This window comes from Danaus plexippus, chromosome 12 (genome assembly GCF_018135715.1).
Source record: "Danaus plexippus chromosome 12, MEX_DaPlex, whole genome shotgun sequence".
Classification (NCBI taxonomy): Eukaryota; Metazoa; Arthropoda; class Insecta; order Lepidoptera; family Nymphalidae; genus Danaus; species Danaus plexippus.
Window position 1 is genome coordinate 327,516 of NC_083545.1, and position 22,679 is coordinate 350,194.

Genomic DNA, 22,679 nt, shown 5'->3' on the forward strand with positions numbered 1-22,679 from the left:
AATATAATAAATTCAGAATTTATTAAAAATAAGTTTTATAATTTCAAAAATTCCATGTATATGACAAAATAATAATGTTCATTTATTTAACAAAAGGTATATTTAACGTGTTATCTGGAATACCACTGTCTATTGTCAAATTGTCTATACTCTACATTTTATGAAGCGAATGTGTTCGCTGCCATTTTCTAATCGTAGATCCATATTTCTGAGTTAAACGTATTTTTAAATAATTACAAGGTAAGCCTAAGTATTAAGGTACTTCTCATGTGTATAATAATGCACGCTTTATATGTAACGCATGCTTTGTCAAATCATTATTTTCATTTACGGCTACGTATTACGTAATTTGTTTCAAAATATACTTTCAACGAAACATCAATCGAATAAGCGAGAATTAACTAAAACGGAGAACGCAGAGTTGTTTTCTACACCGAAAAGTTATTCTGTTTGTAGGTGTGTGCATACCTACAAACTGCCGCAGGTTATGCGAAGAGGCTCTTATAAGTATGTCCTCGTACCGCGGTGATGCGGATTCCTGGGACGGCGGGCCGCCAGGCGCCGAGGCGGACTACGCACCGCCGCCTGGCCCTCCGCTCGCTGCTCCCGTGCCCACCACCGACCCCTGGACGGGGGCCAGCTACTCTCATTACGGCGCTGCTCAATACGATTACCACTCTTACAGTGCTCCCTCTTACGGTTATGGTTACGATTCCGCTTATTACCAGCCCGATGGGGGTTATTACAACTCTAGTAGTGCTTATCCATCTCAAGGCCAGAGCGGTTATGAATACAGCAAGACGAGGTCTCGGCCTTCTCCTGAAAGTCGTGGCTACGATCGCCGACGTCCGTCCTACAAATCAAAGTCCCGAAGCGTATCGCCCTACGATAGACGGGAAAGAGAGTATTCGAAGAAAAGAGACAGTTATGAGAATATGAGACGGCGAAGATCACGTAGTACCTCCAAACCTAAACGTTCAAGGTATTCGTCGAGTGACCGGTCAAGCTACCGATCTAGATCATACTCTAGGTCACCTGGAAAAGATATGAAATCAAGAAAGTCGAGATCATCAGAATCGGCCAGATCCGATAGATCTTTTAAAAAAGCTGGAACGAGTAGAAAGGATCGTTCATTGACTCCTCCAATGCGCAATAAAACTTCACAGTCCCGGAACAGGTCTAAGTCTTATGAAAACGGTAAATGTCGGTCTCCAAAATATAAGTATGACAAGGAATCTAAAGGTAAAAAGAACTCTGCGCCCAGAAAAGACACCAAGACTAAAGACAGGAGAGAGCGTGAAATTTTCACGCCGCCTAGAAATAAATCCACGGACTCTTTAAAAATAAGAAAAAAATCTGATAGATATTCCAAAAGCCCACCTGTAAATAAAAAGTCTGAACGATCTCCACAAAAAAAATCAAGTTCCAAAACAAAAGTTCAACAGAAAAAATCGAGAGACAGCTCCGTGACTCCCCCTCGGAGTTATGCAAGAGAAGCTACTCCTAGTTCGAGATCGCATTCCGAATCTCTAACACCAAGTAGCAAAAGAAAGCGATCTCTCACACCGAAATCATCTCCCAGCAGATCTTCCTCAAGCCATTCGTCTGATTCTTCTGTTAGGTCACGTTCAAAACGTCGTACGAGACGTAAATCCAAACCCGGCTCAAGAAGTCGCTGCGGGTCACGGGAACGATCTCTAAGTAAAAAAAGATCCGACTCTCGCGGTCGGTCTAGTTCTCGGTATAGGTCGAGAAGATCAAGAAGTTCTAAGACGTCTAAGTCTAGATCCAGATCTCGGAGCTCCCGGTCGCGCAGTCGCAATCGTAGTCGTAGTCGCAGTGGCACTGCAAGTGAAGATGAACGCAGGGGTCAATTTACAGTGGCAGACAGAAAAAGGTTTTGGAAGATGCACAGAAGTAGGCAAATGGAGCGGCTGAAATCTCCACCTAAGGAAGTAAGACCGCCGCCCGGTGCGGTCGAATCTACGGCACTGGACGATATCGAGTATGGAGTCCCACCGGAAGTGGAAGGCCCGAATTTCGCTGAACTTTTACCAACACCAGAACAAGTAATGCAATTACCGTCAGCCTCGAAGTCCAAACCAGTACCGATACCAATAAAGAACGATGGAAGTTTTCTGGAAATGTTTAAGAAGATGCAAGAAGAAACTAAGAAGATTGAAGCTACTGAAACAAAACCTGCCATCAAGAAACCTGTTTTACCATTTATAGGGAAAAGAAGAGGGGGGAGAGTACTTAAAACAGGATTGGTGAAAAAAGCGAAAGCTATAGATGAACAAACAGTAGACAACACGCCCAAAGACGCTTGGTCTCTTTATATGCAAGAAGTTAAGAAATATAGGGAAACTTCGTGTCAGGAGGAGAGAAAGACTAGGCCTCTTGTCAAATGACAGAGGTTAACATTTTGTTGCGGCTTCCATGCCTGTGTAGTTTTTTAATGTAATTTAATTTACTGTATTATGTTTATGTGTATGCCTGTCTAAACCCATTAGAATATTTTATAATGACACAAAATAAAGAATTGTTAAAATGACTTACTTGGTTTGTATTTGGTTACAGTAAAATGCCTGAAATGATCAAATCACCCAGCGACATCAAAACTGCACCTTTTGATCCGCGCTTCCCAAACCAGAATCAGACAAGGTAACCATTTTTTTTTTTTTTTTATCAAGCTGAAGATGAAGAACGCTGTATTCGCCAAAGAGGTCTCCAATTATTGAATATGATTTGTTACTAATGTAAACATTACATACAAAGACCTTTCAAAGCATAGTACAAAACGGAAGTAAGTTTAAATAGTATCTCCTGCTCTATGAATTAATTGGAACCTTACTTTAGATTATATTTAATTTTATTTTTCATTTAATGACCACAATATTCTTTGACACCTCTGTATTATAACAGTCATAAAATATGTATGTATGTATATATTATTTACTACTAACATTGACAGCATGTTATATTGATGACTGTAATTGGCTTAAAGCTTCACAATAATATGTATATTAAGTTTAATAAGAGTGGTGTCAGGTGTGTTAATAAGAATAATGTTACTTCAAGGCACTGCTACCAGAGCTACCTGGACTTCCACCGGTGCCAGAAGGTCCGCGGCGAAAAATACGAACCCTGCAACTACTTCATGCGTGTGTACAAATCACTCTGCCCCAATGAATGGGTTGATAAATGGGACACCCAGCGCTCCGAGGGCACGTTCCCCGGCAGGATCTAGAGGGTGCTGGCTTAGCTATGTTTATTTATAATTCTTATTTCAGATAGACGTGATATAGATTAAATGAGTTACATTTAATTATGTTTTATTTCCATTATTGTTTACGGCTATGATAGCTAACGTTGAGAAAAGTAAATAAACAAATAGATAATTAAAAGAGCTTTTTAATGAAAATTAAAGTGTTAAATGGGTCCAGGGAAAGCCCCTTTCTCCCGGAGTTCATCCCAGTGTTCGATCCAAAAGTTGGGGCAGATAGTCTGGAAGTATCTTTTGAATATCTTGCAATCGTCTACATCGCCCAAAAGACGGGTGCATTTATAATAGTCGCAGTAGTTGTCGTAGCACGCCCTGGAAATAACTTCCATATTGTTAAACAATATTTTATCTCAATGCCTTGTTCTGGATAAAGATTTCTAATGTCCTTGGCGTGCGGCGATAGAAAAAAACATTATAATTAGCAACATGTCAATTATCGTGTACCCATATGAAAAGGATAGTGTCTGCTGGGTTTTAACTAAATAAAGATGTAGATTTGCAATGAGGCTTTCTTAGTACATATTGTCAAATGAAACTAATTTTTTTTAGTTGGCAAGAAAATATAATACTCACTTCGTCTGATTCTGAAATGGATATCGAGGGTCGATACGTAATGTTCTAAACTCCTGGTCACACATATCTGATACGAAAAATTATAGCAAAAACTCAAATAAAACACCGAAGTAAATTTAAAGGCTGCAGTAAAACATTTGCATTTCCGAATCCAATAGAATTATGTCTGTCAGATATTAATCAAAGGATTTATTTTTTAAACTGGATGTATTAAAACCTATTTTTATATGTTTGATATAATATTGTAAAATTTTGCTTATTATAAAAAAAAAAACAAAAATAACGACGCTATAAACGCAAATATCAGGCAATTTAAATATTTATTATTTAACTTAGTAATCAAATATTGTTGTGTATATATTTATTTGTTTATAAAAATGTTAATTAAATTATATCTAAGTAGGTAGTAATTAATACAATGTCAGGTGTCTATTAAAGAAATAAAAGTAGCCTTAATCATATAATAAAATATTTAATCTGAAACAACTTTTTAAGGTTCCTACATTTTTTTCGCCACGTCACTTTATAATTCGGAAATACATTCTAGGTAAAAGTTTATTTTTCTTAAAAAAAATCTAATCGCAAACAATACATTTATTGTTAAATAAGTATTTAATTACATTATTTACAAATAGCAAGAAGACTAGTGATCACTATTGGATGTTTTTGAGATGCTGAGTGTTGCATACTGTTGCTGGCGCAGTAAGATCCCAAGACACTGGAGCAAGCATTGCATACTGGCCGCTGAGGTTGCCTGTAATAATATTTGGCAACTACCTTACAAAACATTACTAGTTTTAAAGTTTTTAGGTGAAAGTCTTATAAGAAGGTAAGTTGATAGTGAGTTTTTTACTGGTAACTCTTAAAAATTTCATGTAAAGGTTGTCAGCACTATCTCGCCTAAGGGTTACTGTTATCTTTACTAATAGTATTATTGAAGATAACACAAGGTATTATCTCAGTGAGAAAATAATACCTCACCGATTCACATGTTGTAATATACAAATCCATGTGGATGACTATTTAACAGATATATAATTAAAAAATATATACTGTTTTTTGTATGCAATTAAAATGGACGGAGTTGAATAATATTGATTTTGGTAATCAGTTGATACCTTTAACAGCAACAGATCTGGATCTGTATGAGGGAATGGTGAGTCAGACGATTCAATACTTCTTGCTAAAGCTGCATCACTGAAATATTTTACAATCATTTGATATTAAATAATTTTTTTTATATCAATGCCAGTAAATTTTAACAAAAGTTTATTACAGATACAAATAATATACTTCAGATAAAAACTGCCTGTAGTAACCTATGTAGAAAGAGTATCAATACCCTATGTAGAAATATGTCATTTCTATAAGGATTAAGGATTTCTACCTCAGCTCAGTAGCTTGTAATTGTTGCCTCGCTGAAGCCATAGCATCATGAACGGCCAGCTGCTCCCTTGGTTGTAGTGGAGGATTGGCACCCATGGCCTAATCAAACATAAAGAGATTGGTTTTTGAGTTTCTTTTACATATAAAACAAATATAAACTATAGAAAAATATGAAACAGTGGTACTTTGAACATTTCATAGCAGATAGAGCTTCCTTACAAATAAACTCTAAATATAATTACTCTCTATATTAAATTATAAAATATTAAATTTTTAACTACCTTGGTATGTATTTCTGCAATAGCTCTAAGTCCATTGACCCACTCCTGGCGAGCTCGAGCATCAGTGGCCCTAAGCTTTAACATGTCTCCTGAGGCACAGTTGATTGTGAAAGTGCGGGAGTCTTCATCGCTTGGGCAAATCACAGCTGCTGCCAAATGTGCCTGATCAGTAGAAAATTATTTTATTTTCGTTATCATTTTGTATTTATTCTTATTAAATTAAGGTGTTCTAAACAGTTTTAAAATTTCAATTCCATTTTGTATTTATAAAGGTATTAATATTTTATGTTTTGTAATAACAAACCTCGCCTCGCGCCGGTTGACCCGGCTGTACCGTGTCTCCAGGGCCATCAAACAAATAATAAGATAGCACACCAGTCTCAGGGTCTACAGCAAACCATCTTTGCTGCCAGCCTTTGACTACGTTTGTGTATTTATACAATTGTCCAGAAAGTGGCCGGTTAGATCCTAGGCTTGAGGTTTTAATCATTTTCATAGCCTTGCTTGCCTACTGCTCTAAAAGGTGCCAAATTTTAATACTCACACATGATTGTCTGTTAAAATTATAATGTACAATACAAAACAGGCAACTGTTAAGGAGGATTAAAAATATTGATGGATTTAGAATATATGACACTAAATAAATCATTAAATATGACAACTGGGACACATTTAAAACGTGCAGAAATATAGTTAGTGTGTTAATATTTTTTTTTTTAAATTAAACAATGAACATTAAAAACATTACATCAATATCGGTTTTTTTTTTAAATACAGTTTTATAAAGAAAAAAGTTTTTAAACAATAATAAACATTCAATAGTAACTTAATCAGTCAACTGTCAAACGAACCTTGCGATTTCAAAAGAAAAACATTATTTACAAAATATTTAATATTGTTTCCAACTCGGATTCTTCTCTACCAGTGCTGTATACAGACAAGAAAAAATAAAGTCATGACTATAAAATTAGTTCGTACGGATACAATATCTCCTTGCAAAATAAATCTTCCCAAAGGTGAACATGTTTTTGGTAGAGGAAAACTACTTGATGTAAGTGGAGTTTAAACAGTAAATACAATATATGTATACTAAAGGACATATATTTTACATTAGAATATATTCTTATATCAATGACATTATATCAGCCTCTAAAATATTTAATTCCAGTGTAACGATAAAAGGATATCACGAGAACACGGTCAGATTATCGTTTCTGATGACTCATTGACAATTAAATCTGTAAGTAAACCAATATCGCTTATTTTATTCAAATATACATTATCTTAAACATTCATGCATATTTTTCTACCCACTCTTTATAAATTTCAATATAGTCACTATATCTTACTTTTTCTCACAGCTACATCTAAATCCTTGCTTTTTTCAAAAGAAGCAATCCACACAAACTGAGATTCTTAAACTAAATAACACCACAGTTCTAAACAATGGTGACAGATTTGGCTTATTACCTGACTCATATTGGTTTGAAATACTTGTGTGTTATGATGAGAGTAAACATTGTACCGAAGCTAACTCTGAAAATGACACTGAAGAGTTGTGCTTGGAACAAGGTGGATGTGAAACAAGGAGTGAAGTAAAAAATGTACAGCCTAATATAAATCTGAGTGGTACTGACAGTGAAGATACCAATGTTAGACCTGAATCACCATCTGTATTAGGTAGGTGAATCTAAGATATATTTTTTTACGACAAGGGGGAAAACAAGCGGAAGGCCTTTCTGATGGGAGGTAGTACTATCACCCATGGGCATCTGCAATATAGTTTTGCGGATGTGTTGCCACCCTTGATTGGAGAAAAGGGAGATGTAAGGGTGGAGAAAGGGAAAGGGCAACCAGCTCTTTCACTCATCGAACGAAAAGCAGTCATTTAAGATTACTTAACACTGATCTTCTGTGAGAGGATTGTACTCCCCAGTCGAGCCAGCTCATGTTTGAGCTGCAGTAATTTGACCACAGCAAGGTGGTACCGCCTATACTTCTTGATTATAAGTTAAATTGCAATAAATATTAATACAAAAACTTTTTTAACTAAAAAAATTTTGTTCCCTTTTGCAGCAAACACAGACAATGGAGTAGGTGCACCAAACAACTGTGTATGCCCGAGTGAGGGGAGTGGCTTAGCAGAGCAGTTGCACGGGTCAGATGATACACAGTCGGTGACACAGAAAGTGGATGATTTCAAACAATCACCGAGTAAAAGGCCACACAGTCTGGACAATAGTGAAGCAAAGAAAATAAAAACTGAAGAAAATACTGAAGATGAACCAAATATGAAAACTGAACAAACAGTAAAAGATGAACCTGCAATCCCTGAGGATAATACGGAACCAGGTGTGAAACCAGGCTGCAGTACAGATGATACGGTATTTTACTATTGAAATAATCTAAATGGAACTGTTATGATTACCTAACTGCAGTTAAAAGATAAAACTGCCTCCTTAGTTCAGAGTGACAGTAAACCAAATCTCTTTATTATTATATGTAAGATTTTTGCATCAACACATGTGAATGGAACGGTGGGTTTGGACATAATATGGGATTCAACTTAATACTTTTTAACCATGTGTTGTTTTTAATTAGCTGAGAGACTCTTTTATCTCGTCTCCCCATGATCATGGTTGCTGTAAAGTATGGGTAAAATATTATATAGTAAATCTGGAAACGATACTTTAAATGTAAATATATTTATATACATAATGTTTTTCACCTTATTAAGTCTACTTTTTGATTGCTTTGAAGCAACCAGCTCAGTGTGATGATAAACAAGGGCCAGTCAAACCTGCAAAGCCAAGGGAAAGATGCATGTTTGGTGCACAATGTTACAGGTATGATTTATAATTTACATAGAATTCAGAAAAATGTTGTTATTTTGTTATACTCACTTTTAGTAGGCTATTTATAAAAATTCAATTCAAATCAAAAATATGGAGATATTTTAATATATCTAATAACTAAAGGTAGTCAGCGTATCCCAAGTGAGGAGTTGGATGAAAAGCCACATTTGTGTATTGATGCCGTTAAATTTCACAAAGTTGTCTGGAATCCATTAATTTAGAGACTGTCTGATGTGTGAATTTAACATTCCCCACCACATTGACAAGTTTTAGCCGCTATTCTTATCATTAAAGTATAATTTTGTTATAACAAGAAAAAACACAAGTGTACAGGTTTTCATCACTATGGCTAGAATTTCTTCTGGAATCCTAGGTTTTTCCACATGAAGACTACGCAGAGTTTTCAGTACCTATTTTATAAGTAATGGTGGTGCTTTGTGACGTATGAGCTGTTATCTCATCACGTTTATCCAGAGGAGGTGGTCAGGAGTTACAGAAGTGTCTCGTCCGCTTTGGTTAGGGGCCAAAAATCTCTACCGTCAGTAGAGATTTTTGGGACAATACGAATTAGACAAACTTCTTTAAGACTCGTCTGCCAAACATGGTACATACATAGTTTGTTCAAAGAGTCTCATTGTGAAACTAACCGTCGGTGCATTGTATTTTCGAACAACTACTCAGGAAAGATACGTAAATGCCTGTGCTTTTCCGTCTGACTGGCTCGAATAATACATACATTATAACGTCCGCGAATCTCGATGGATTCAGTAGGGAACCAAGGATAAGACGCAAAGAAGTAACGTATCTCATTACAAGCTGCTGATCTGTACCAAAACATTTATCTTTGACCATGGAGCTTGTGATCAGTGGTTCCCAACGGAGGTGAGACCTCGATGGTGTATCTGTCTGGCTTTGTCAGCAGAAGATCGAGGCTATGGGTTTTCTGATCATCCACATTTGACACCCTTGTGCCTTCATACACCAGCTCGGCAAGATGTCCACGAAAATTTACCCACAATAAGAGATACAGTTTGTTTTTGGCTGGGGTTGTTTTTTTATTATAATTTGAAATCCGGCTAGTGCATTTATCCCCTACGACTTTATCAAGCACTATCTAAACATTATAAAGACGCGTTTTTGTTTGTAACTAATGAAATCTGAATTTAAATTGAGTTTGTCATCATCTCTGTATCACTCATGTTCATTTCCAAGTATTTTTTGCTACTTTTGTCTGCTAGTTCTTGGGTTCTTTTCCAAAAAACAAAGTCATAGTCGCGAACTGTTTACGTTTAATCCTAGATGATTTTATGCCAATTTTATGAACAGATGTTTTAGTACTAGTATTTATAAAAAAATATTTACCAATAACAAATTACTCTTATAGTGATACTAAGAATTATAATAACAAAGAGACGAAACCTCTCAGCATTCCATTGATTCATTCATTAATTCCATTGCACTATCGCGCTGCAGGGAGAGGAGCTTCAACAGTGCCTGGGACTTGCGACCCAGGTGTAGGTTAGGTTTCAGGGGCCACTATCTAATGCGCGTTAAACGCTCACCTCCATTGTCCAAGCCTCTTTCTACCTTACCAAATTTGAAACGAACCTACTAGGGCTGCCTTCGGAGTACGTTCTCAGAATGATTTGATGTTATAGTTCTGGACAGGCAGAAGTCTTTTAGTAGGCTTTAGACAGATTAAGCTGTTATACCTCCCACTTCTACCGCGTACAAATTTACGACAGACTTATTATTAGTCATCTCGTAATACTTATTGACTTAGATGGCATGGTCTTTGGAGACGTTTGTTTCCTCTGGGATTATGTTTTGCTTCTTATAAAACGTGACATAAAGTTTTAACGTAAAATTAATGGAATAAATTTTGTGCAGCTTGATTAAAATTTTGTATTTATCTGTTGTATGACGTATACTGTTTATGTAATATATTATCAAGAAAACGAAAATGTGTAACAACTGTGATATTCCAGGCGGAACCCAACCCACTTGGAGCAGTACAGTCACCCGCAGGATGCCGACTGGGGCGTAGGTGCGCGAGGAGTCTGTCCTTATGGGGCCGCCTGCAGGAGACGGAACCTCATGCACTGGAGCACCAACGACCATCCACCAGGGGTCCTGCCACCGCCACGACCAGGTGTGGTTTATAAGATTTTATTACTTACTCTCATTAATGACAACACACAATATAAACAATAACCTCTTCACTAATATTGCACAAAAAATATCCCCAAAAAATTTTTTTACACTATTGCCTTATCCACACGTGGTGAGGTCCACGTTAATGTTTATCGTATAGCTGGTTATAACCTTTTTCAGGTATACGAGTGGTTGAACGGTTTGGGAATGTAATATACGTGAACGCGAACATTGTCAATTTCCATGACGATCACTTCGAGGTCGTGGACGATGACGGAGACAGCGTTGATCACGATTACGAATTCTAATGTCGACTGTGTTTAAGTGAAATCATGTACCTAACAAAGAATTAATAAAAATAAATATGCACATTTTGTTTTCTTTTCACTCATTGGACAGGGAAACGAAGGCCGAAGGCACCTGACGAGGATGATGTGCCACAAGATCTGCCCAGCAAAAGGGTTCGGAAACCGGTTCTTAGACCTGACTGGGTCGGTTCAGACTCCGAGCCTGAAGATCCATACGGAACAGATGAATCTGACGAGTGGAAACCCGATAGTAATACCAATTATTCAGATGATTATATATAACATTCATTATTTTTTAAGTAAAAATATAATTTTGTTACATTAAAAATGTATTTTTCTTTTATTTTCGAAATTTGATATTAATTTTAATAATTACTAATGTAGTATAAGAGTATTCTATAATTAATCCAAATATTTATTTATTTGTAAAGTCTATACTTTTATTACTTTATTTCGCATTTTATCTGAAATAGTCTCCAATCCAATTAATAGTTTATTATTTAAATCAATGGAAGTCACTCAGTTGGTTATCAACAGTTTTTTAAAAGTAAATGTATCTCCATACATTACAGACTAAGATAGTAATAAAAAAGTGTAGACAATAGTCGGACAAGGTTTAATAGAAGCCTTCATCGTCAGAGTGATCAACATCCCACTCTGGTTTGCTTTGTATCAGGAGCAGCGGGGGTGCCTCCCCGCCTCTCACACGTAATGCATATACAGCTGCCTCTACCTTGTTAACATTATTACGAGTAGTTGTCATCTTACGAGCTAGATCCTTACCCATCCCAAAAAGGCCTAGAATAAAATATTCAGTTAAATTAAAAGGAATCCTTTTAAACAAACATGTAAAAAGTAAAAGTAAATGTAAATATTTCTGTTCCACTTATAAAGTATGATAGCATGTTTTTTAGTGTTGTCATAGAGAATTAAAAATTAAAATGAAAATATGTCAATTAGTTCATTATAAGACTAATTCAATTGCACATTTTAAAATTGGTCTGTACTTAAAATTATAGGTTTTAAACATACCTAAATAACCAGTATAAAGATCCCTTACAAACTGACAGGCGCTAAAGCATTCATGACTGTCGCCACTTGAGATACTGTTAATAGCCTTACGCATCAACTCTCCCGTGAGATCAGCAAGTCCTAACATATAATCAATTTGTGGTAACATTGTGACCAAAGACCTCTCAGAATCATCATTTTTGATGTCATAAGTAAATTCTTTCTGCACTTCTGACCAGCCTATAATAACTTTACTCTCCATTATTGAGCAAAAAGTCCTTGCTTCTATGTACTCCTGGAAACCAGCTGTGACAGCTCGGGAATGCAAATATGCTGGACTATGTTCCAACTCAAATCCAATACTTTTGATTGGTCCCTTTATTAATTTATCCAAGCGTTCATTTGCTTCTTTAACAGCCTTCTCTGAAGATTCTGTACTAGGATAGGTATATAAATTCAGAATATGATATAATACAATTTACTTCTAGATTTTATTTGGACAAACTTACGTGATTGCAGAATGCAACAAGAAGATTATTCTTTTACTTTCAATAGTAATATCCCTCGAAAGTTTTACAAGTCTTTCGTGTCTGTCCTGGCGATCAGTTAACTTTACAGCTATGTCTTTAAACATCACCAGAACTGGACTATCCGCTGGTAATGAGTTGGCAGTTTCTTTGGCGACTTTTGATAAAGTATGATTATTTCGCTGCCGATAGCTGCGTTGCCTTCCTAAAACAAAAACAATAAATATTTTTGTATGAAAATCGTATTCTATTCAAATTTCAAGATTCTGATATTAGCTTCATAATTTATTTACCTCTTCCTGACATTATGCAAGAAGAATTTATTAAGTTCTGTTGAAAATAATGTTTAAAGTTAGTAAAGTAGTAAATGTGTATTTTAAGCTTGTTTAGTAGTAACAGTAGTTAATACTTAATGTCAACTTGTAAAACGAGAATCGAGATGAGATTGACAGCATCAAAATATTATAATTAACTTTAAGTAAACATATTTTTCTGAAATAAAAACTAGGTCGCCATAAAATAAAAAAAAGCTAGGTCAACAAGCCATAAAGTTTAGAATATTATCGGACTATTATGTCCAAGTCAATTAATAACTCAACAATTCTTGACTTAATAAACTGTATTTATATCAATTTTAACTGCATCAAAGTTAAGCTGTGTTTAAAATGGTTAGTGTTTTATTAAAAATATTTTTTCCGTTTTAGTTATAGTTGTTATAGATTTCTAGAGAATAGATTTTAAAGGCTAGTAACTTTCAGGGCTTTTTTTCTGTCAAGTGTCAATTGCTAAGAAGTCTGAAGTATACCTATTGCCTACCGAAGTTGAAGAACGAGTTAGTAGATATTTTTAAGCTATTTATATTTTAATATACACTTAATTGGCAATTTTGTGAGAGACATGCACATCTAATTATCATTAATGAAATTATATATTAAATGTTTGTCTTGCAGATATTCGCGTTGACTGCCCAGAGTCCGCGAATCAAACATTCAACGCTACTAATAAGTTATTACTTCGTGTTAAATAATAGAGGTAACAATTAGTTCGATAATTGCAATGTTTAATGTTTACTGGTATTGTATATTAATTTAAACGAAAGTTTATTACTTTCAGACTATCAGGATGGCACAAACGCTTACACTAGGTGACTCATGCGCCCCGATAACTTGTCATGCGTGGAATAAGGAAAGAAATCGTGAGTATTATCGATTGCTATGTTTTATTTAAAAGGGTATATTTTGATGTTTGTTTCTAAAGAGTTTGAGAAAATATTAATATATATAGTTGGTCCTAGTTTAAAAAGAACTGTATAAACAAATACAGGAGCTTTGTAGAGCTTTGGATATCTTTATTTTTATGAAATAGCTGCAATGCAAAGGAGTAGTCAGAGATTTGTTATATCTATTGTATGTTCAGTGGTAATAAAACACAGTCCTGAAGGAGTAGTGTGTTTTAAATCCTTTGGCTAGTATCATTAATATATTTTGGAACTAGTTTGAAATTATAGCTTTTTCCTTACTATTATATTTATCTTATAACAATTTTGGTAAGGTAATTGAAATATTTTATTAAATTTATAAAGATATTAATTTTTATTTTATAAAATTATTAATTTTTAATATTTCGTTTGTTTACAGAAATCGCTTTTTCTCCCAATAACAATGAAGTGCATATTTACCAGAAGGAGGGAAATGAATGGAAGCAAACTAATAATCTGGTGGAACATGATATGAGGGTCATGGGAATAGACTGGGCTCCGAATACTAACAGGATTGTAACATGCTCTGTGGACCGTAATGCTTATGTCTGGACCCAAAGTGAAGATGGGAAGTGGACTACTACCCTGGTGTTGTTGCGTATAAACAGAGCAGCAACATGTGTTAAATGGTCTCCGATGGAAAACAAATTTGCAGTTGGCTCTGGAGCTCGCCTGATATCCATTTGCTATTTTGAAAAGGAAAATAATTGGTGGGTCTCTAAACATATTAAAAAACCAATTCGCTCAACTGTTACCACTTTAGATTGGCATCCAAATAATATTCTATTGGTTGCTGGCTCGACTGATTTTAAAGTAAGAGTTTTTTCCGCCTATATTAAGGATATTGAGGATCAACCTGGACCTAATGTCTGGGGGTCTAAGTTGCCTCTAGGTCAATTATTGGCCGAGTTTCCATCTGCTGGAAATGGATGGGTGCATAGTGTTTCCTTTTCTGCTGATGGCAACAAAGTTGCTTGGGTGGGTCATGACAGCTCTATAAATGTAGCCGACGCTTCTAATGGAAGGGCTGTTATCAAGCATAGGACTGAATATCTACCATTCCTAGGATGCATTTGGATCTCAAATAATTCTTTGGTAGTGGCAGGCCATAGCTGCATTCCATTACTGTACTGCCATGACGGAGGGGAGATTAAGTTTGTTGCAAAGTTGGACAATACTCAGAGGAAAGAGTCTGGTGGTTTATCTGCTATGAAGAAGTTCCAGTCGTTGGATAGACAAGCTCGTATTGAAACCAATGATACCTATTTGGACTCCATACATCAAAATGCTATAACCAGTATTAATTTGTACGAGGGTACCAAGGCTAATGCTGTCAAGTTCAGTACTTCTGGTCTAGACGGTCAGCTGGTCGTTTGGGATTTGGTCTCCCTCGAGAAGTCCATTGAATCCCTGAAGATTTTCTAATCAAAGGCATTTTTCTAAATGTATTATTATATTTATTTATAAGTGATAATATAATCAGTTTTGCTTGTGAGTCCTGAAATCACTCATTAACTAAAGGAATAAATATGGAAAGCTGTGAGCAACATCACAATCACAGTTTGATCAGTCTAGCCGGAAAAGAAATACAAGCGAGCAGCAGTGAGTGAATTCAGTTCCCATTATTGTAAAAACCTCAAATATACAGAATAAACTATAATTTTACGTACAACATCTATGATTTATACAAATAATTTTTTAAACTTCCACAATCAATAATAATTTATATAAATTAGATAATAACACTACCCTATATGATAGATCACTTTTAATACTACTGAAGTACCGAACGCTGTCATTACAATAAAATTTAATAAATCCAAACATTTTTCATTCCTCTGTGCTTCCCCGCAGACTATATCTAATCTTAAGTTATTCTAGTCTATAAGGCCATAGGAATAAAGCGGTTTATTGCGTGTTGACGTTGACGATGTTGAAGACGGGTCCTATACGAATGAAAACCCGCCTCAGCACCGAGCGGAGCTCCGGCTTCAGGTCGAAACACGTGATCTCGCATAACATGGGGTAGTAGCTGGACACGTGGGCAGCGAACTGAAACATTTTGTACAATTTATTATATATAAACATGCCTAGTTTCTAATTATATGATTATGTATGATAAAATTAATAGGAAAGTAATATGTAGACAGCCAAAAGAGACGCTTAATTTTTTCACAGTGGATGTTTGTTGAACACAAACTTGGCTAATAAATATCGAAATCTTTTGGGATGAAATGAATGAATGGTTAACAGGTGTCAAATGAAAAAGGTTGCTGAATATAAATTAAATAAAGTAATTTTAGCTTTTTAAAAAACATCCAAAGCAAGCTCCTAAATTTCCTTTTAATGCGGGAATCGATCGGAAAATAAAGTGTTTAAAAATAATATCGGACGGTTACTTCGTAATTTGATGAAAAATTTTTATAGCTGCCATAACTTCATTAAGTGAACGAAATGGATTTCTAATGTTCCAGTTATAAGAATCTTAATGAAATCTAATCCTTTATCTTAATATAAACAAGATATGGATCTACACCAACGTCGTAATTCTAACAATCCGTCTAACATCATGGCCGCCATCTTATCTGTTTTATTTACAACATGCGATAATTCGCCGGATTGTGAGCAAGGTATAATATATGGATTCGTATATATTAATTGGGGCTATATTTAATGTGTGACTAGAATATACCGCGCTGTCTACGTGATGTGGAATATAATACGTCTTGGATCCTTCCACACGGTGCATATTGCATAACTAATGATAGAATTACGCTAAGCCGTGTGTATATCCTGCAGAGTGTAGAGCTTAAACCGTTCTGACGTACCTAAACATTCTTAATATATATGAAAGGATAAGGTTCCCTTAGTGGTAATAGATTCAACTGACTTTTTATAAACTACAGTAGATTAAGAATATTTTATTCATGTACTAGCTGTATAATGTATGTATCGTACTTTCTGCTCCCCAAATCAAATAACCGCAATCAGGTTTCTGTATCATGTAAGCTCAATAAAACGTAAAGTTTATAAAATAGTATAGCAGTTGATAAATAATAAAGTTAAATAATTATTGGTTTTATACTCACTCGTTCGTCTGGCATTTTAAGTATTCGTGTGAGAATGAGGAGAAGAATAGAAGTCCAAGCATCCCGGTGCGCCTCGTTGGTGAGCGAACCGAAATATTCTAGAGCCTCACAGGATATCGTGATGAGGCTTTTCTGGACCGCAGGCCAGTGACTTCTCCGCGCTTCGTCGCTATACATCTTGAATAATATTCGAAGGACGCATGCGAGGGATTGCGTTTCTTGTTTCAACATATTCGGTTTCACGGAACCCTTAAAGTTAGCTTTCCAAAGCACATTCCTTTGCGCATTATTTGTATTGAAAGTCTTAGCGAATCGATGGCTGCACATCAGGCATTCGACTAGTCGTAATAAATGTGGTGAGCTGAGAAGTCTGTACATCCCTTGTTCTTCACGTTGACATTCTTGTTCGGTGCCAGGAGTTCCTCCGGTCAATTCGGCAGCAGCCAAGGCTAAGGTTTCAGCGTCTTCTTTTCGAGACGTCGCAGGGTAGAAAACTATATTGTCGATTGTCTGAATCAACTCTAACTGAACTACGCATTTGATTAACAGACTGTTGAACACACGGTTCGAAGACTTCACTTCGTCTCCACCTTGTGGTTTCTTCAATATACCGTGGCGCACGTTCTGGTGTTCGCTGTCTTCGTTCTCGTCAGGTTTCCATGTGAGCAGTGTAGTGGGTAGCGTGCTATTAAATATATCCAACATAATTTGACAGGTCTTGCTCCACGTTTCTTCGTTAAATTTAGTTCCGTTTGATATGACTAGATTTTCTAAGCAATTTGTTCCAGATCTCGCGAGTTGTTCGTTATCCTGTTGCACGCACCAGTGCAGTTGTGAATATAGCTGTTCTAATAAAAGGGATCCTAGAATGTCAAAAAATTGCGTGAAGACGTCTACAATAGCGTACAAAGCGTGGTTGCACGTCGTAGTCATCCACTCATTCTTTTCTAATTGATGCTCAGGTAACTTCATATTGTCGAAAATTCTAAACAATATATTAAATAAATCTCTCCACCAATGCGGACGGAATGAATCGCCGTGAGTTTTTATAATCTCGAAGAGGACCGTCAGTCCCCGTGTACGAACGTCAAGTTTGCAACGGCTAACGACGCACGACAGTGAAAATAATAGTGGAAACCATCCTCGTAGCCACACCCTGTCTACCTCAGGAGCACCAGGTTCGCCTTCCAGGCCGGCGTGCTCCGCGAACAGCTGTGGAGACGTTCCCACTGCCGTCGCACAAGATCGGACAAGTCTTATCGCTTCCATGGACGTATCAGGGAACTTAGCATTGCAGGCAAATTCGGATAGACATTTAACAGCGTCTTGGAATGAGTCTATCATAGCCGGAAATTGTTTTTCATATAATTCCGTAATGATTTTGCCAGTAGTTTGGAACGCCAAGTCAACGATTGCTTCGTCCTGATCGCTGGCAGCTAAATGAAATACTGAAAAAATGTTTTTCCATCCAGATTTAATGTTTGGTGCTTGTGAGTTGACCATCTGGGCAATACACCTTACTACCATATCTCTAATAGTTGGTGAACTATTTTTCTTCATGATGTGTTCAAACGGTCGCAAGAAGTCTTTTTGGAACTTAAAATTTGCAAATTCACCTTTCTCAATAAATTTCATGGATAGCTGCCGTAAAGAATCTACTGCGAAAAATGCTATATCTTCGTTGTAACTACAACCAACCTTATTAAAGTGGTCACCTAAAACTTGCCAAATTCGCGACCATTGAAGACGGATACGACCCATATTGTAATAAGATATTTCCACAATCTTTTGAAGGGAAAACATTCGAGGATTCGTAGGATGACTTAGCTCGTCAAGAGACACTTGGCAAAGAGCTTTGACAAAATCAACAATAGCGTTACCGTCAAGTCTCGTAGATCCCGTGAATATTCTGTCCACCGCGACTACCACGCTCTGAGAACTTGTTTCACCAATATGTTCTTTAACACTAGGGTCTAAGGACATGAGGCTGAATTTCAGGGAATCTGGTTGCGGTTTAATGCCTGACCCAGACAAGAATTGTGGTCGAACTCCTGTGCCTATAAGTTGAGCTAGTTCCAGTTGCGAAATACATTTAACGACGTCGAGCCAACTTGATCCTAAGTAATTTCCGTCGGTATGAGCGACAGTTATAAGGGTTTTGATGGTATCGATATTTTTTGCTTTCATTTCCGTTATAGGTGAATTTGCAGTCAATAGTGTAAACCTGGCTAAAGCCTGAACGTATGCATCTCTCTCTAAAGACATATGGAAAATGCACGCGATACGTATTGCACATCTTATTCCATCCAGGCACAAAGACGCGATCTCGGGATCATCACAATCTTGAAGACCGACAGAGAATGCAGCCAGGAAAGGAGTCCAGGCCATCTTAAACATTGGTCGAACGTGTTCAACGTGCTTCGCAGTAGTGAATGGGGTTTGGACATGGGATACAGATTCCATTAAATTTTTAGCAGCCGTTGATATTTGTTCCATTTCCATATTCCATATAAATTTCCGTTTCTTCTCATTCGCTATCATATGCTTGCCCGGTCGCGAGACGTTTTTCATTTTTATTTCATGTCCTGCTATTTCGTCATATATCTGAGACAGATATTCGCGCGGCAAGTCGTTGTTGTCGCTGATACCACTATTAAGTTTTATGTATTGTTCTTTTGTCATCTTATTCTTTACTTGTGGGGAGTGTAAATCTGTTGTTAACATTATTATAGAAAATGCCAGTACATAAACTGTATCAGCACTCATGAAAAGTGTATTATTTGGATTACATTCACAATAACGAGCTGCAAACTTTTCCATTAGTCTGTCAATTTTTTGTGCTTCTCCAGGTAGTCTAAAACCTTCCAGGAAATGTCGCAGAGCCGCTACGATGTCCATGTTAGAAAACTTCATAGAATCAACATAAGCATACATAACTTCTTTAGAATGATCATCATTTTCACCTAAATATTCTCCAATGAACGTTTTATCAAGTCTTTCGTCCGTTAGTAACCATTCAGCAATTTCCTTAGTGGATGTTCCTAGTAAAGCTTGTTCTTGTAGAAATGTAACTCCTTTTTTTGGTTTCCTGTTAAACAGATCAATACCGGTTTCCCAAACTTCCTTTTGCTGTTTCAAAACTTCAAACTGTTCAGGTGAATCCAAGGTCTCTCGGTTGCCAATGTTACTAGATCCAGTTGAAACCAAGCTAAGGCTCGATCCACCATGAGATTTGATACTTTGATGATCAGTGTCTTCTTTAACCAGTCTCTCACCCAATGTAGTTTGCATATTGGGATTGATGTATAACTCTTTGCTCCATTCTACCATACATTTTAGTATTGACACGAGGCATTCAAGGCCCCTAATTCTCATAGACTTTTCTTGGTTTGGTGTAGCACCTAATTCCAAAGCTTGTCTTCCCTGTGCTATTTTGGACACATCATTAACTAGTCTTTGAAATAGGTTGGCAGCTGATAGATCACAGTCATAGTTAACATAAATGTCGACAACGCTTTGGGCATCACCACATATTCTAGTGAGGGCTTGAATTACCATCCATTTGTGTTCAAAGGAGGAGCTTGAAGTTTCCAAAATATTCATGAAAATCTCTTTAAAGAACACTTCAATTTGCATCTTTAGATGAACTTTAAAATTTTGTAGTAAGGCTAAGAAAATAGCCAGTGAAAGTTCAAAGACCTCAGGTACAGAACTGACTCCATTTTTGGATAAGGCAACACATAAATATTGCTTAATAGCAGTTATAAACATTTCATTATTTCTAAAAACAGGGCCAGCATTTTGAAGGATAGATAGCAACAGATGAAGAGAAAGAATCTTTGACCTCAGCTCATGGGATTTTGGATCTGGTGTACCATCTGGTAAAGGCTTCATAGAGAGCTTACAAAGAGCTCTGAATACAAGGAAAGCATCTTTTTGTAGTACATGAGTGAATTTAGCAGTAACTGATGTGTCATTCTCTGAAGCAACGTCTACACTTTCTTGTGATGGAATCCTTGCTATTGTTGTATCAGGGTGAAGGTGCCCATTGCTCTCTTGGGAAATACTGACATTGTCCTGACTGTCAGGTGGGTTTTCATTGTTTTCAGGTCCATTCTGGCTCACATCTTGAACGGTTTTCTTTGCTGCTATTGAGATGGCATTATCTATGACAGAATCCACTATTTGTCTAGCTATTAATTTAGCTTCTAGCACTTCATCAACTTCCTTCTCACTAGATTCTACTTTATTATCCTCATTTTTTGCACAGGATGTCCCATCACTTGAAATATTCCCATTAGGAATTTTGTGTTGTGTCTCTGGTGCTAGGTTAGAATTGCTAGCTTCCGACTCTAAAGCTTGATTTTCCATTTTAGTAAATATCACATTTAACATTTGTGTTAGAGTAGCTCTGGCGGTTGTTTGATTTATAAGATTTTTAGATGCCAAATAAATATTATAACATGTTCTGACAGCTAGAAGTACTGCACCCTCATGCACTTCAACATGCTGGCTGGTGATCACAGTAAGAAGAGCTTTGATTATTTGAAGTTGCACTCCTTCATCAGTTTGTGGGCCATTAAAACAACTACAAATCGTTTCAACTATTCTATCTATTAACAATTTTCTCGGAGTAGTTGAATCTGGAATATTTCCTGTGAGATGGCCATATGCAATTAATTTCTGAAGGCAGTCCAGTGCAGTCACAACTATCCTGGCTGCTTTGCTTTGACAGGCCAGTTCAAATGGGAGAAAGTACTTTTCAGCAGTGATGATATTTGATGCATCATTTTTGGGTAGTGGTAAAGTTCCTGATGTTGGACTCTCTGATGTTTCTGGCTGACCACCATTTTTCAGCTCAGTTTTTATTTCCTCTAAAATAAAAATTATTTTCTTTTCATAAATACAATACTATAGTTGTCTTATATTCAATTTAATAATACATACTCATCATTGCTGATATATAAGATACTTGAATTTAGAGTGACAGTCTCTTGAAAATTATTATTATAATGATTAGCAAGCTATTATTATTCAAAGTATGATAATAAAAGAGCACTATCCCCACTACTCTACACCCAACCAAGGTCATCAATTATTTCACATTCTCTTGCAATTCGTATTATAAATTTATCTAAGTATTAATTCAATTAGCGTAGATGTTACTTATAAAGTATAAATATGTTACCATAATATTATTCATTGTATCAAAATGGAGACTTACCCAGCGCTACTTCGCATGACTTTTTCAACTGGCTGTGATAGGACCTTTTTATGTCCTTATCTGCTAATATCTTTTCCAAAGCTCTGACTATAAACATTTCTTTAGTTTTGGGATTGGTTTGCATCGTTATAATGTTTATCACTCCATTCGTTCCGATCGGAATCGACTTAATTATAAGGTTTTTCCATAGACATTAAATACTATGTACATTGAGGCACTATTCTGATAATATTATTGATTTATTTGCACTTTCGATTAAAATGTAAATGTAACATCACAAAACTATGCAACTAGCGATTTGCGTGAATTCATTTCAGCGAAACGGGGATATTTCGACTCACACCTCATCACAAACATGTCAATCGTAACCCGTAAGAATGCGTTCATGATTTTATGAAATAAAGTTTTACAAAATAGAATTTTAAAAAATAAGAAAATTAAGAATCGTATAATATTAAACAATAGATTATAATAATCATGAAATTAAATTAACAACAACATAATTCCATAAACTTACCTTTTTTCAAAGTTATACTATAGGTAAATGAATCTTTAAATCTTATTTGTTAAAATATTATACTTAAAATTTGTACTAAAGAAATTTTCAAAGACTTGTAATTGTAATGTTTGTTGTTTATTTGTATTAATTTTTGTTAAATTATTAAGTTCCAACTTGGTAATTTTTGACGGTTATATATGTTTATCATAAATATTAAATGTACTCTTT

At 36.0% G+C, this 22,679-nt stretch overlaps 8 protein-coding genes across 11 annotated transcripts; 4 read left to right on the forward strand and 4 right to left on the reverse strand.

Moving 5' to 3' along the window:
* Positions 1–100: 100 nt before the first annotated feature.
* Positions 101–3,328, forward strand: LOC116772366 (cytochrome c oxidase subunit 6B1). Its single transcript, XM_032664532.2, has 3 exons — positions 101–240; positions 2,581–2,664; positions 3,082–3,328. Exons 2-3 carry the CDS (start codon positions 2,585–2,587, stop codon positions 3,248–3,250), a joined length of 249 nt encoding a protein of 82 aa, XP_032520423.1. The 5' UTR covers positions 101–240; positions 2,581–2,584; the 3' UTR covers positions 3,251–3,328.
* LOC116772364 (serine/arginine-rich splicing factor 4) lies at positions 251–2,554 on the forward strand. Its single transcript, XM_032664531.2, has one exon. It carries the CDS (start codon positions 510–512, stop codon positions 2,409–2,411), a length of 1,902 nt encoding a protein of 633 aa, XP_032520422.2. The 5' UTR covers positions 251–509; the 3' UTR covers positions 2,412–2,554.
* A 66-nt stretch (positions 3,329–3,394) lies between the features above and the next one.
* LOC116772367 (uncharacterized) lies at positions 3,395–4,033 on the reverse strand. The gene is made up of 2 exons (XM_032664533.2): positions 3,860–4,033; positions 3,395–3,598 (listed from the first exon to the last, which is right to left on the reverse strand). Exons 1-2 carry the CDS (start codon positions 3,922–3,924, stop codon positions 3,433–3,435), a joined length of 231 nt encoding a protein of 76 aa, XP_032520424.1. The 5' UTR covers positions 3,925–4,033; the 3' UTR covers positions 3,395–3,432.
* A 278-nt stretch (positions 4,034–4,311) lies between these two features.
* LOC116772328 (oxysterol-binding protein-related protein 11) lies at positions 4,312–6,172 on the reverse strand. Its single transcript, XM_032664476.2, has 5 exons — positions 5,831–6,172; positions 5,527–5,688; positions 5,247–5,344; positions 4,978–5,056; positions 4,312–4,613 (listed from the first exon to the last, which is right to left on the reverse strand). The coding sequence occupies exons 1-5, from the start codon at positions 6,020–6,022 to the stop codon at positions 4,503–4,505; spliced, it is 642 nt and encodes a 213-aa protein (XP_032520367.1). The 5' UTR covers positions 6,023–6,172; the 3' UTR covers positions 4,312–4,502.
* Positions 6,173–6,347: 175 nt separating this feature from the next.
* On the forward strand, positions 6,348–11,173 carry LOC116772326 (aprataxin and PNK-like factor). 2 transcript variants are annotated; one of them, XM_032664472.2, is made up of 7 exons: positions 6,348–6,577; positions 6,695–6,766; positions 6,888–7,206; positions 7,603–7,910; positions 8,287–8,372; positions 10,370–10,533; positions 10,935–11,173. In XM_032664472.2, the coding sequence occupies exons 1-7, from the start codon at positions 6,482–6,484 to the stop codon at positions 11,123–11,125; spliced, it is 1,236 nt and encodes a 411-aa protein (XP_032520363.2). In that variant the 5' UTR covers positions 6,348–6,481; the 3' UTR covers positions 11,126–11,173. The 2 variants fall into 2 exon arrangements, with proteins under 2 accessions (XP_032520363.2, XP_032520364.2); XM_032664473.2 differs by lacking the exon at positions 10,935–11,173 and adding an exon at positions 10,716–10,904 and having other exon boundaries at positions 6,349–6,577.
* Positions 11,174–11,440: 267 nt separating this feature from the next.
* On the reverse strand, positions 11,441–12,867 carry LOC116772327 (translin-associated protein X). 2 transcript variants are annotated; one of them, XM_032664475.2, is made up of 5 exons: positions 12,791–12,867; positions 12,675–12,711; positions 12,364–12,586; positions 11,876–12,291; positions 11,441–11,641 (listed from the first exon to the last, which is right to left on the reverse strand). In XM_032664475.2, exons 2-5 carry the CDS (start codon positions 12,685–12,687, stop codon positions 11,460–11,462), a joined length of 834 nt encoding a protein of 277 aa, XP_032520366.2. In that variant the 5' UTR covers positions 12,688–12,711; positions 12,791–12,867; the 3' UTR covers positions 11,441–11,459. The 2 variants fall into 2 exon arrangements, with proteins under 2 accessions (XP_032520366.2, XP_032520365.2); XM_032664474.2 differs by having other exon boundaries at positions 12,795–12,813.
* A 249-nt stretch (positions 12,868–13,116) lies between these two features.
* On the forward strand, positions 13,117–15,311 carry LOC116772564 (actin-related protein 2/3 complex subunit 1A-B). 2 transcript variants are annotated; one of them, XM_032664794.2, is made up of 4 exons: positions 13,117–13,213; positions 13,332–13,413; positions 13,481–13,576; positions 14,019–15,311. In XM_032664794.2, exons 3-4 carry the CDS (start codon positions 13,504–13,506, stop codon positions 15,062–15,064), a joined length of 1,119 nt encoding a protein of 372 aa, XP_032520685.1. In that variant the 5' UTR covers positions 13,117–13,213; positions 13,332–13,413; positions 13,481–13,503; the 3' UTR covers positions 15,065–15,311. The 2 variants fall into 2 exon arrangements, with proteins under 2 accessions (XP_032520685.1, XP_032520683.1); XM_032664792.2 differs by having other exon boundaries at positions 13,495–13,576.
* On the reverse strand, positions 15,074–22,316 carry LOC116772563 (brefeldin A-inhibited guanine nucleotide-exchange protein 1). The gene is made up of 3 exons (XM_032664791.2): positions 21,953–22,316; positions 16,729–21,602; positions 15,074–15,691 (listed from the first exon to the last, which is right to left on the reverse strand). Exons 1-3 carry the CDS (start codon positions 22,074–22,076, stop codon positions 15,548–15,550), a joined length of 5,142 nt encoding a protein of 1,713 aa, XP_032520682.1. The 5' UTR covers positions 22,077–22,316; the 3' UTR covers positions 15,074–15,547.
* Positions 22,317–22,679: the final 363 nt, after the last annotated feature.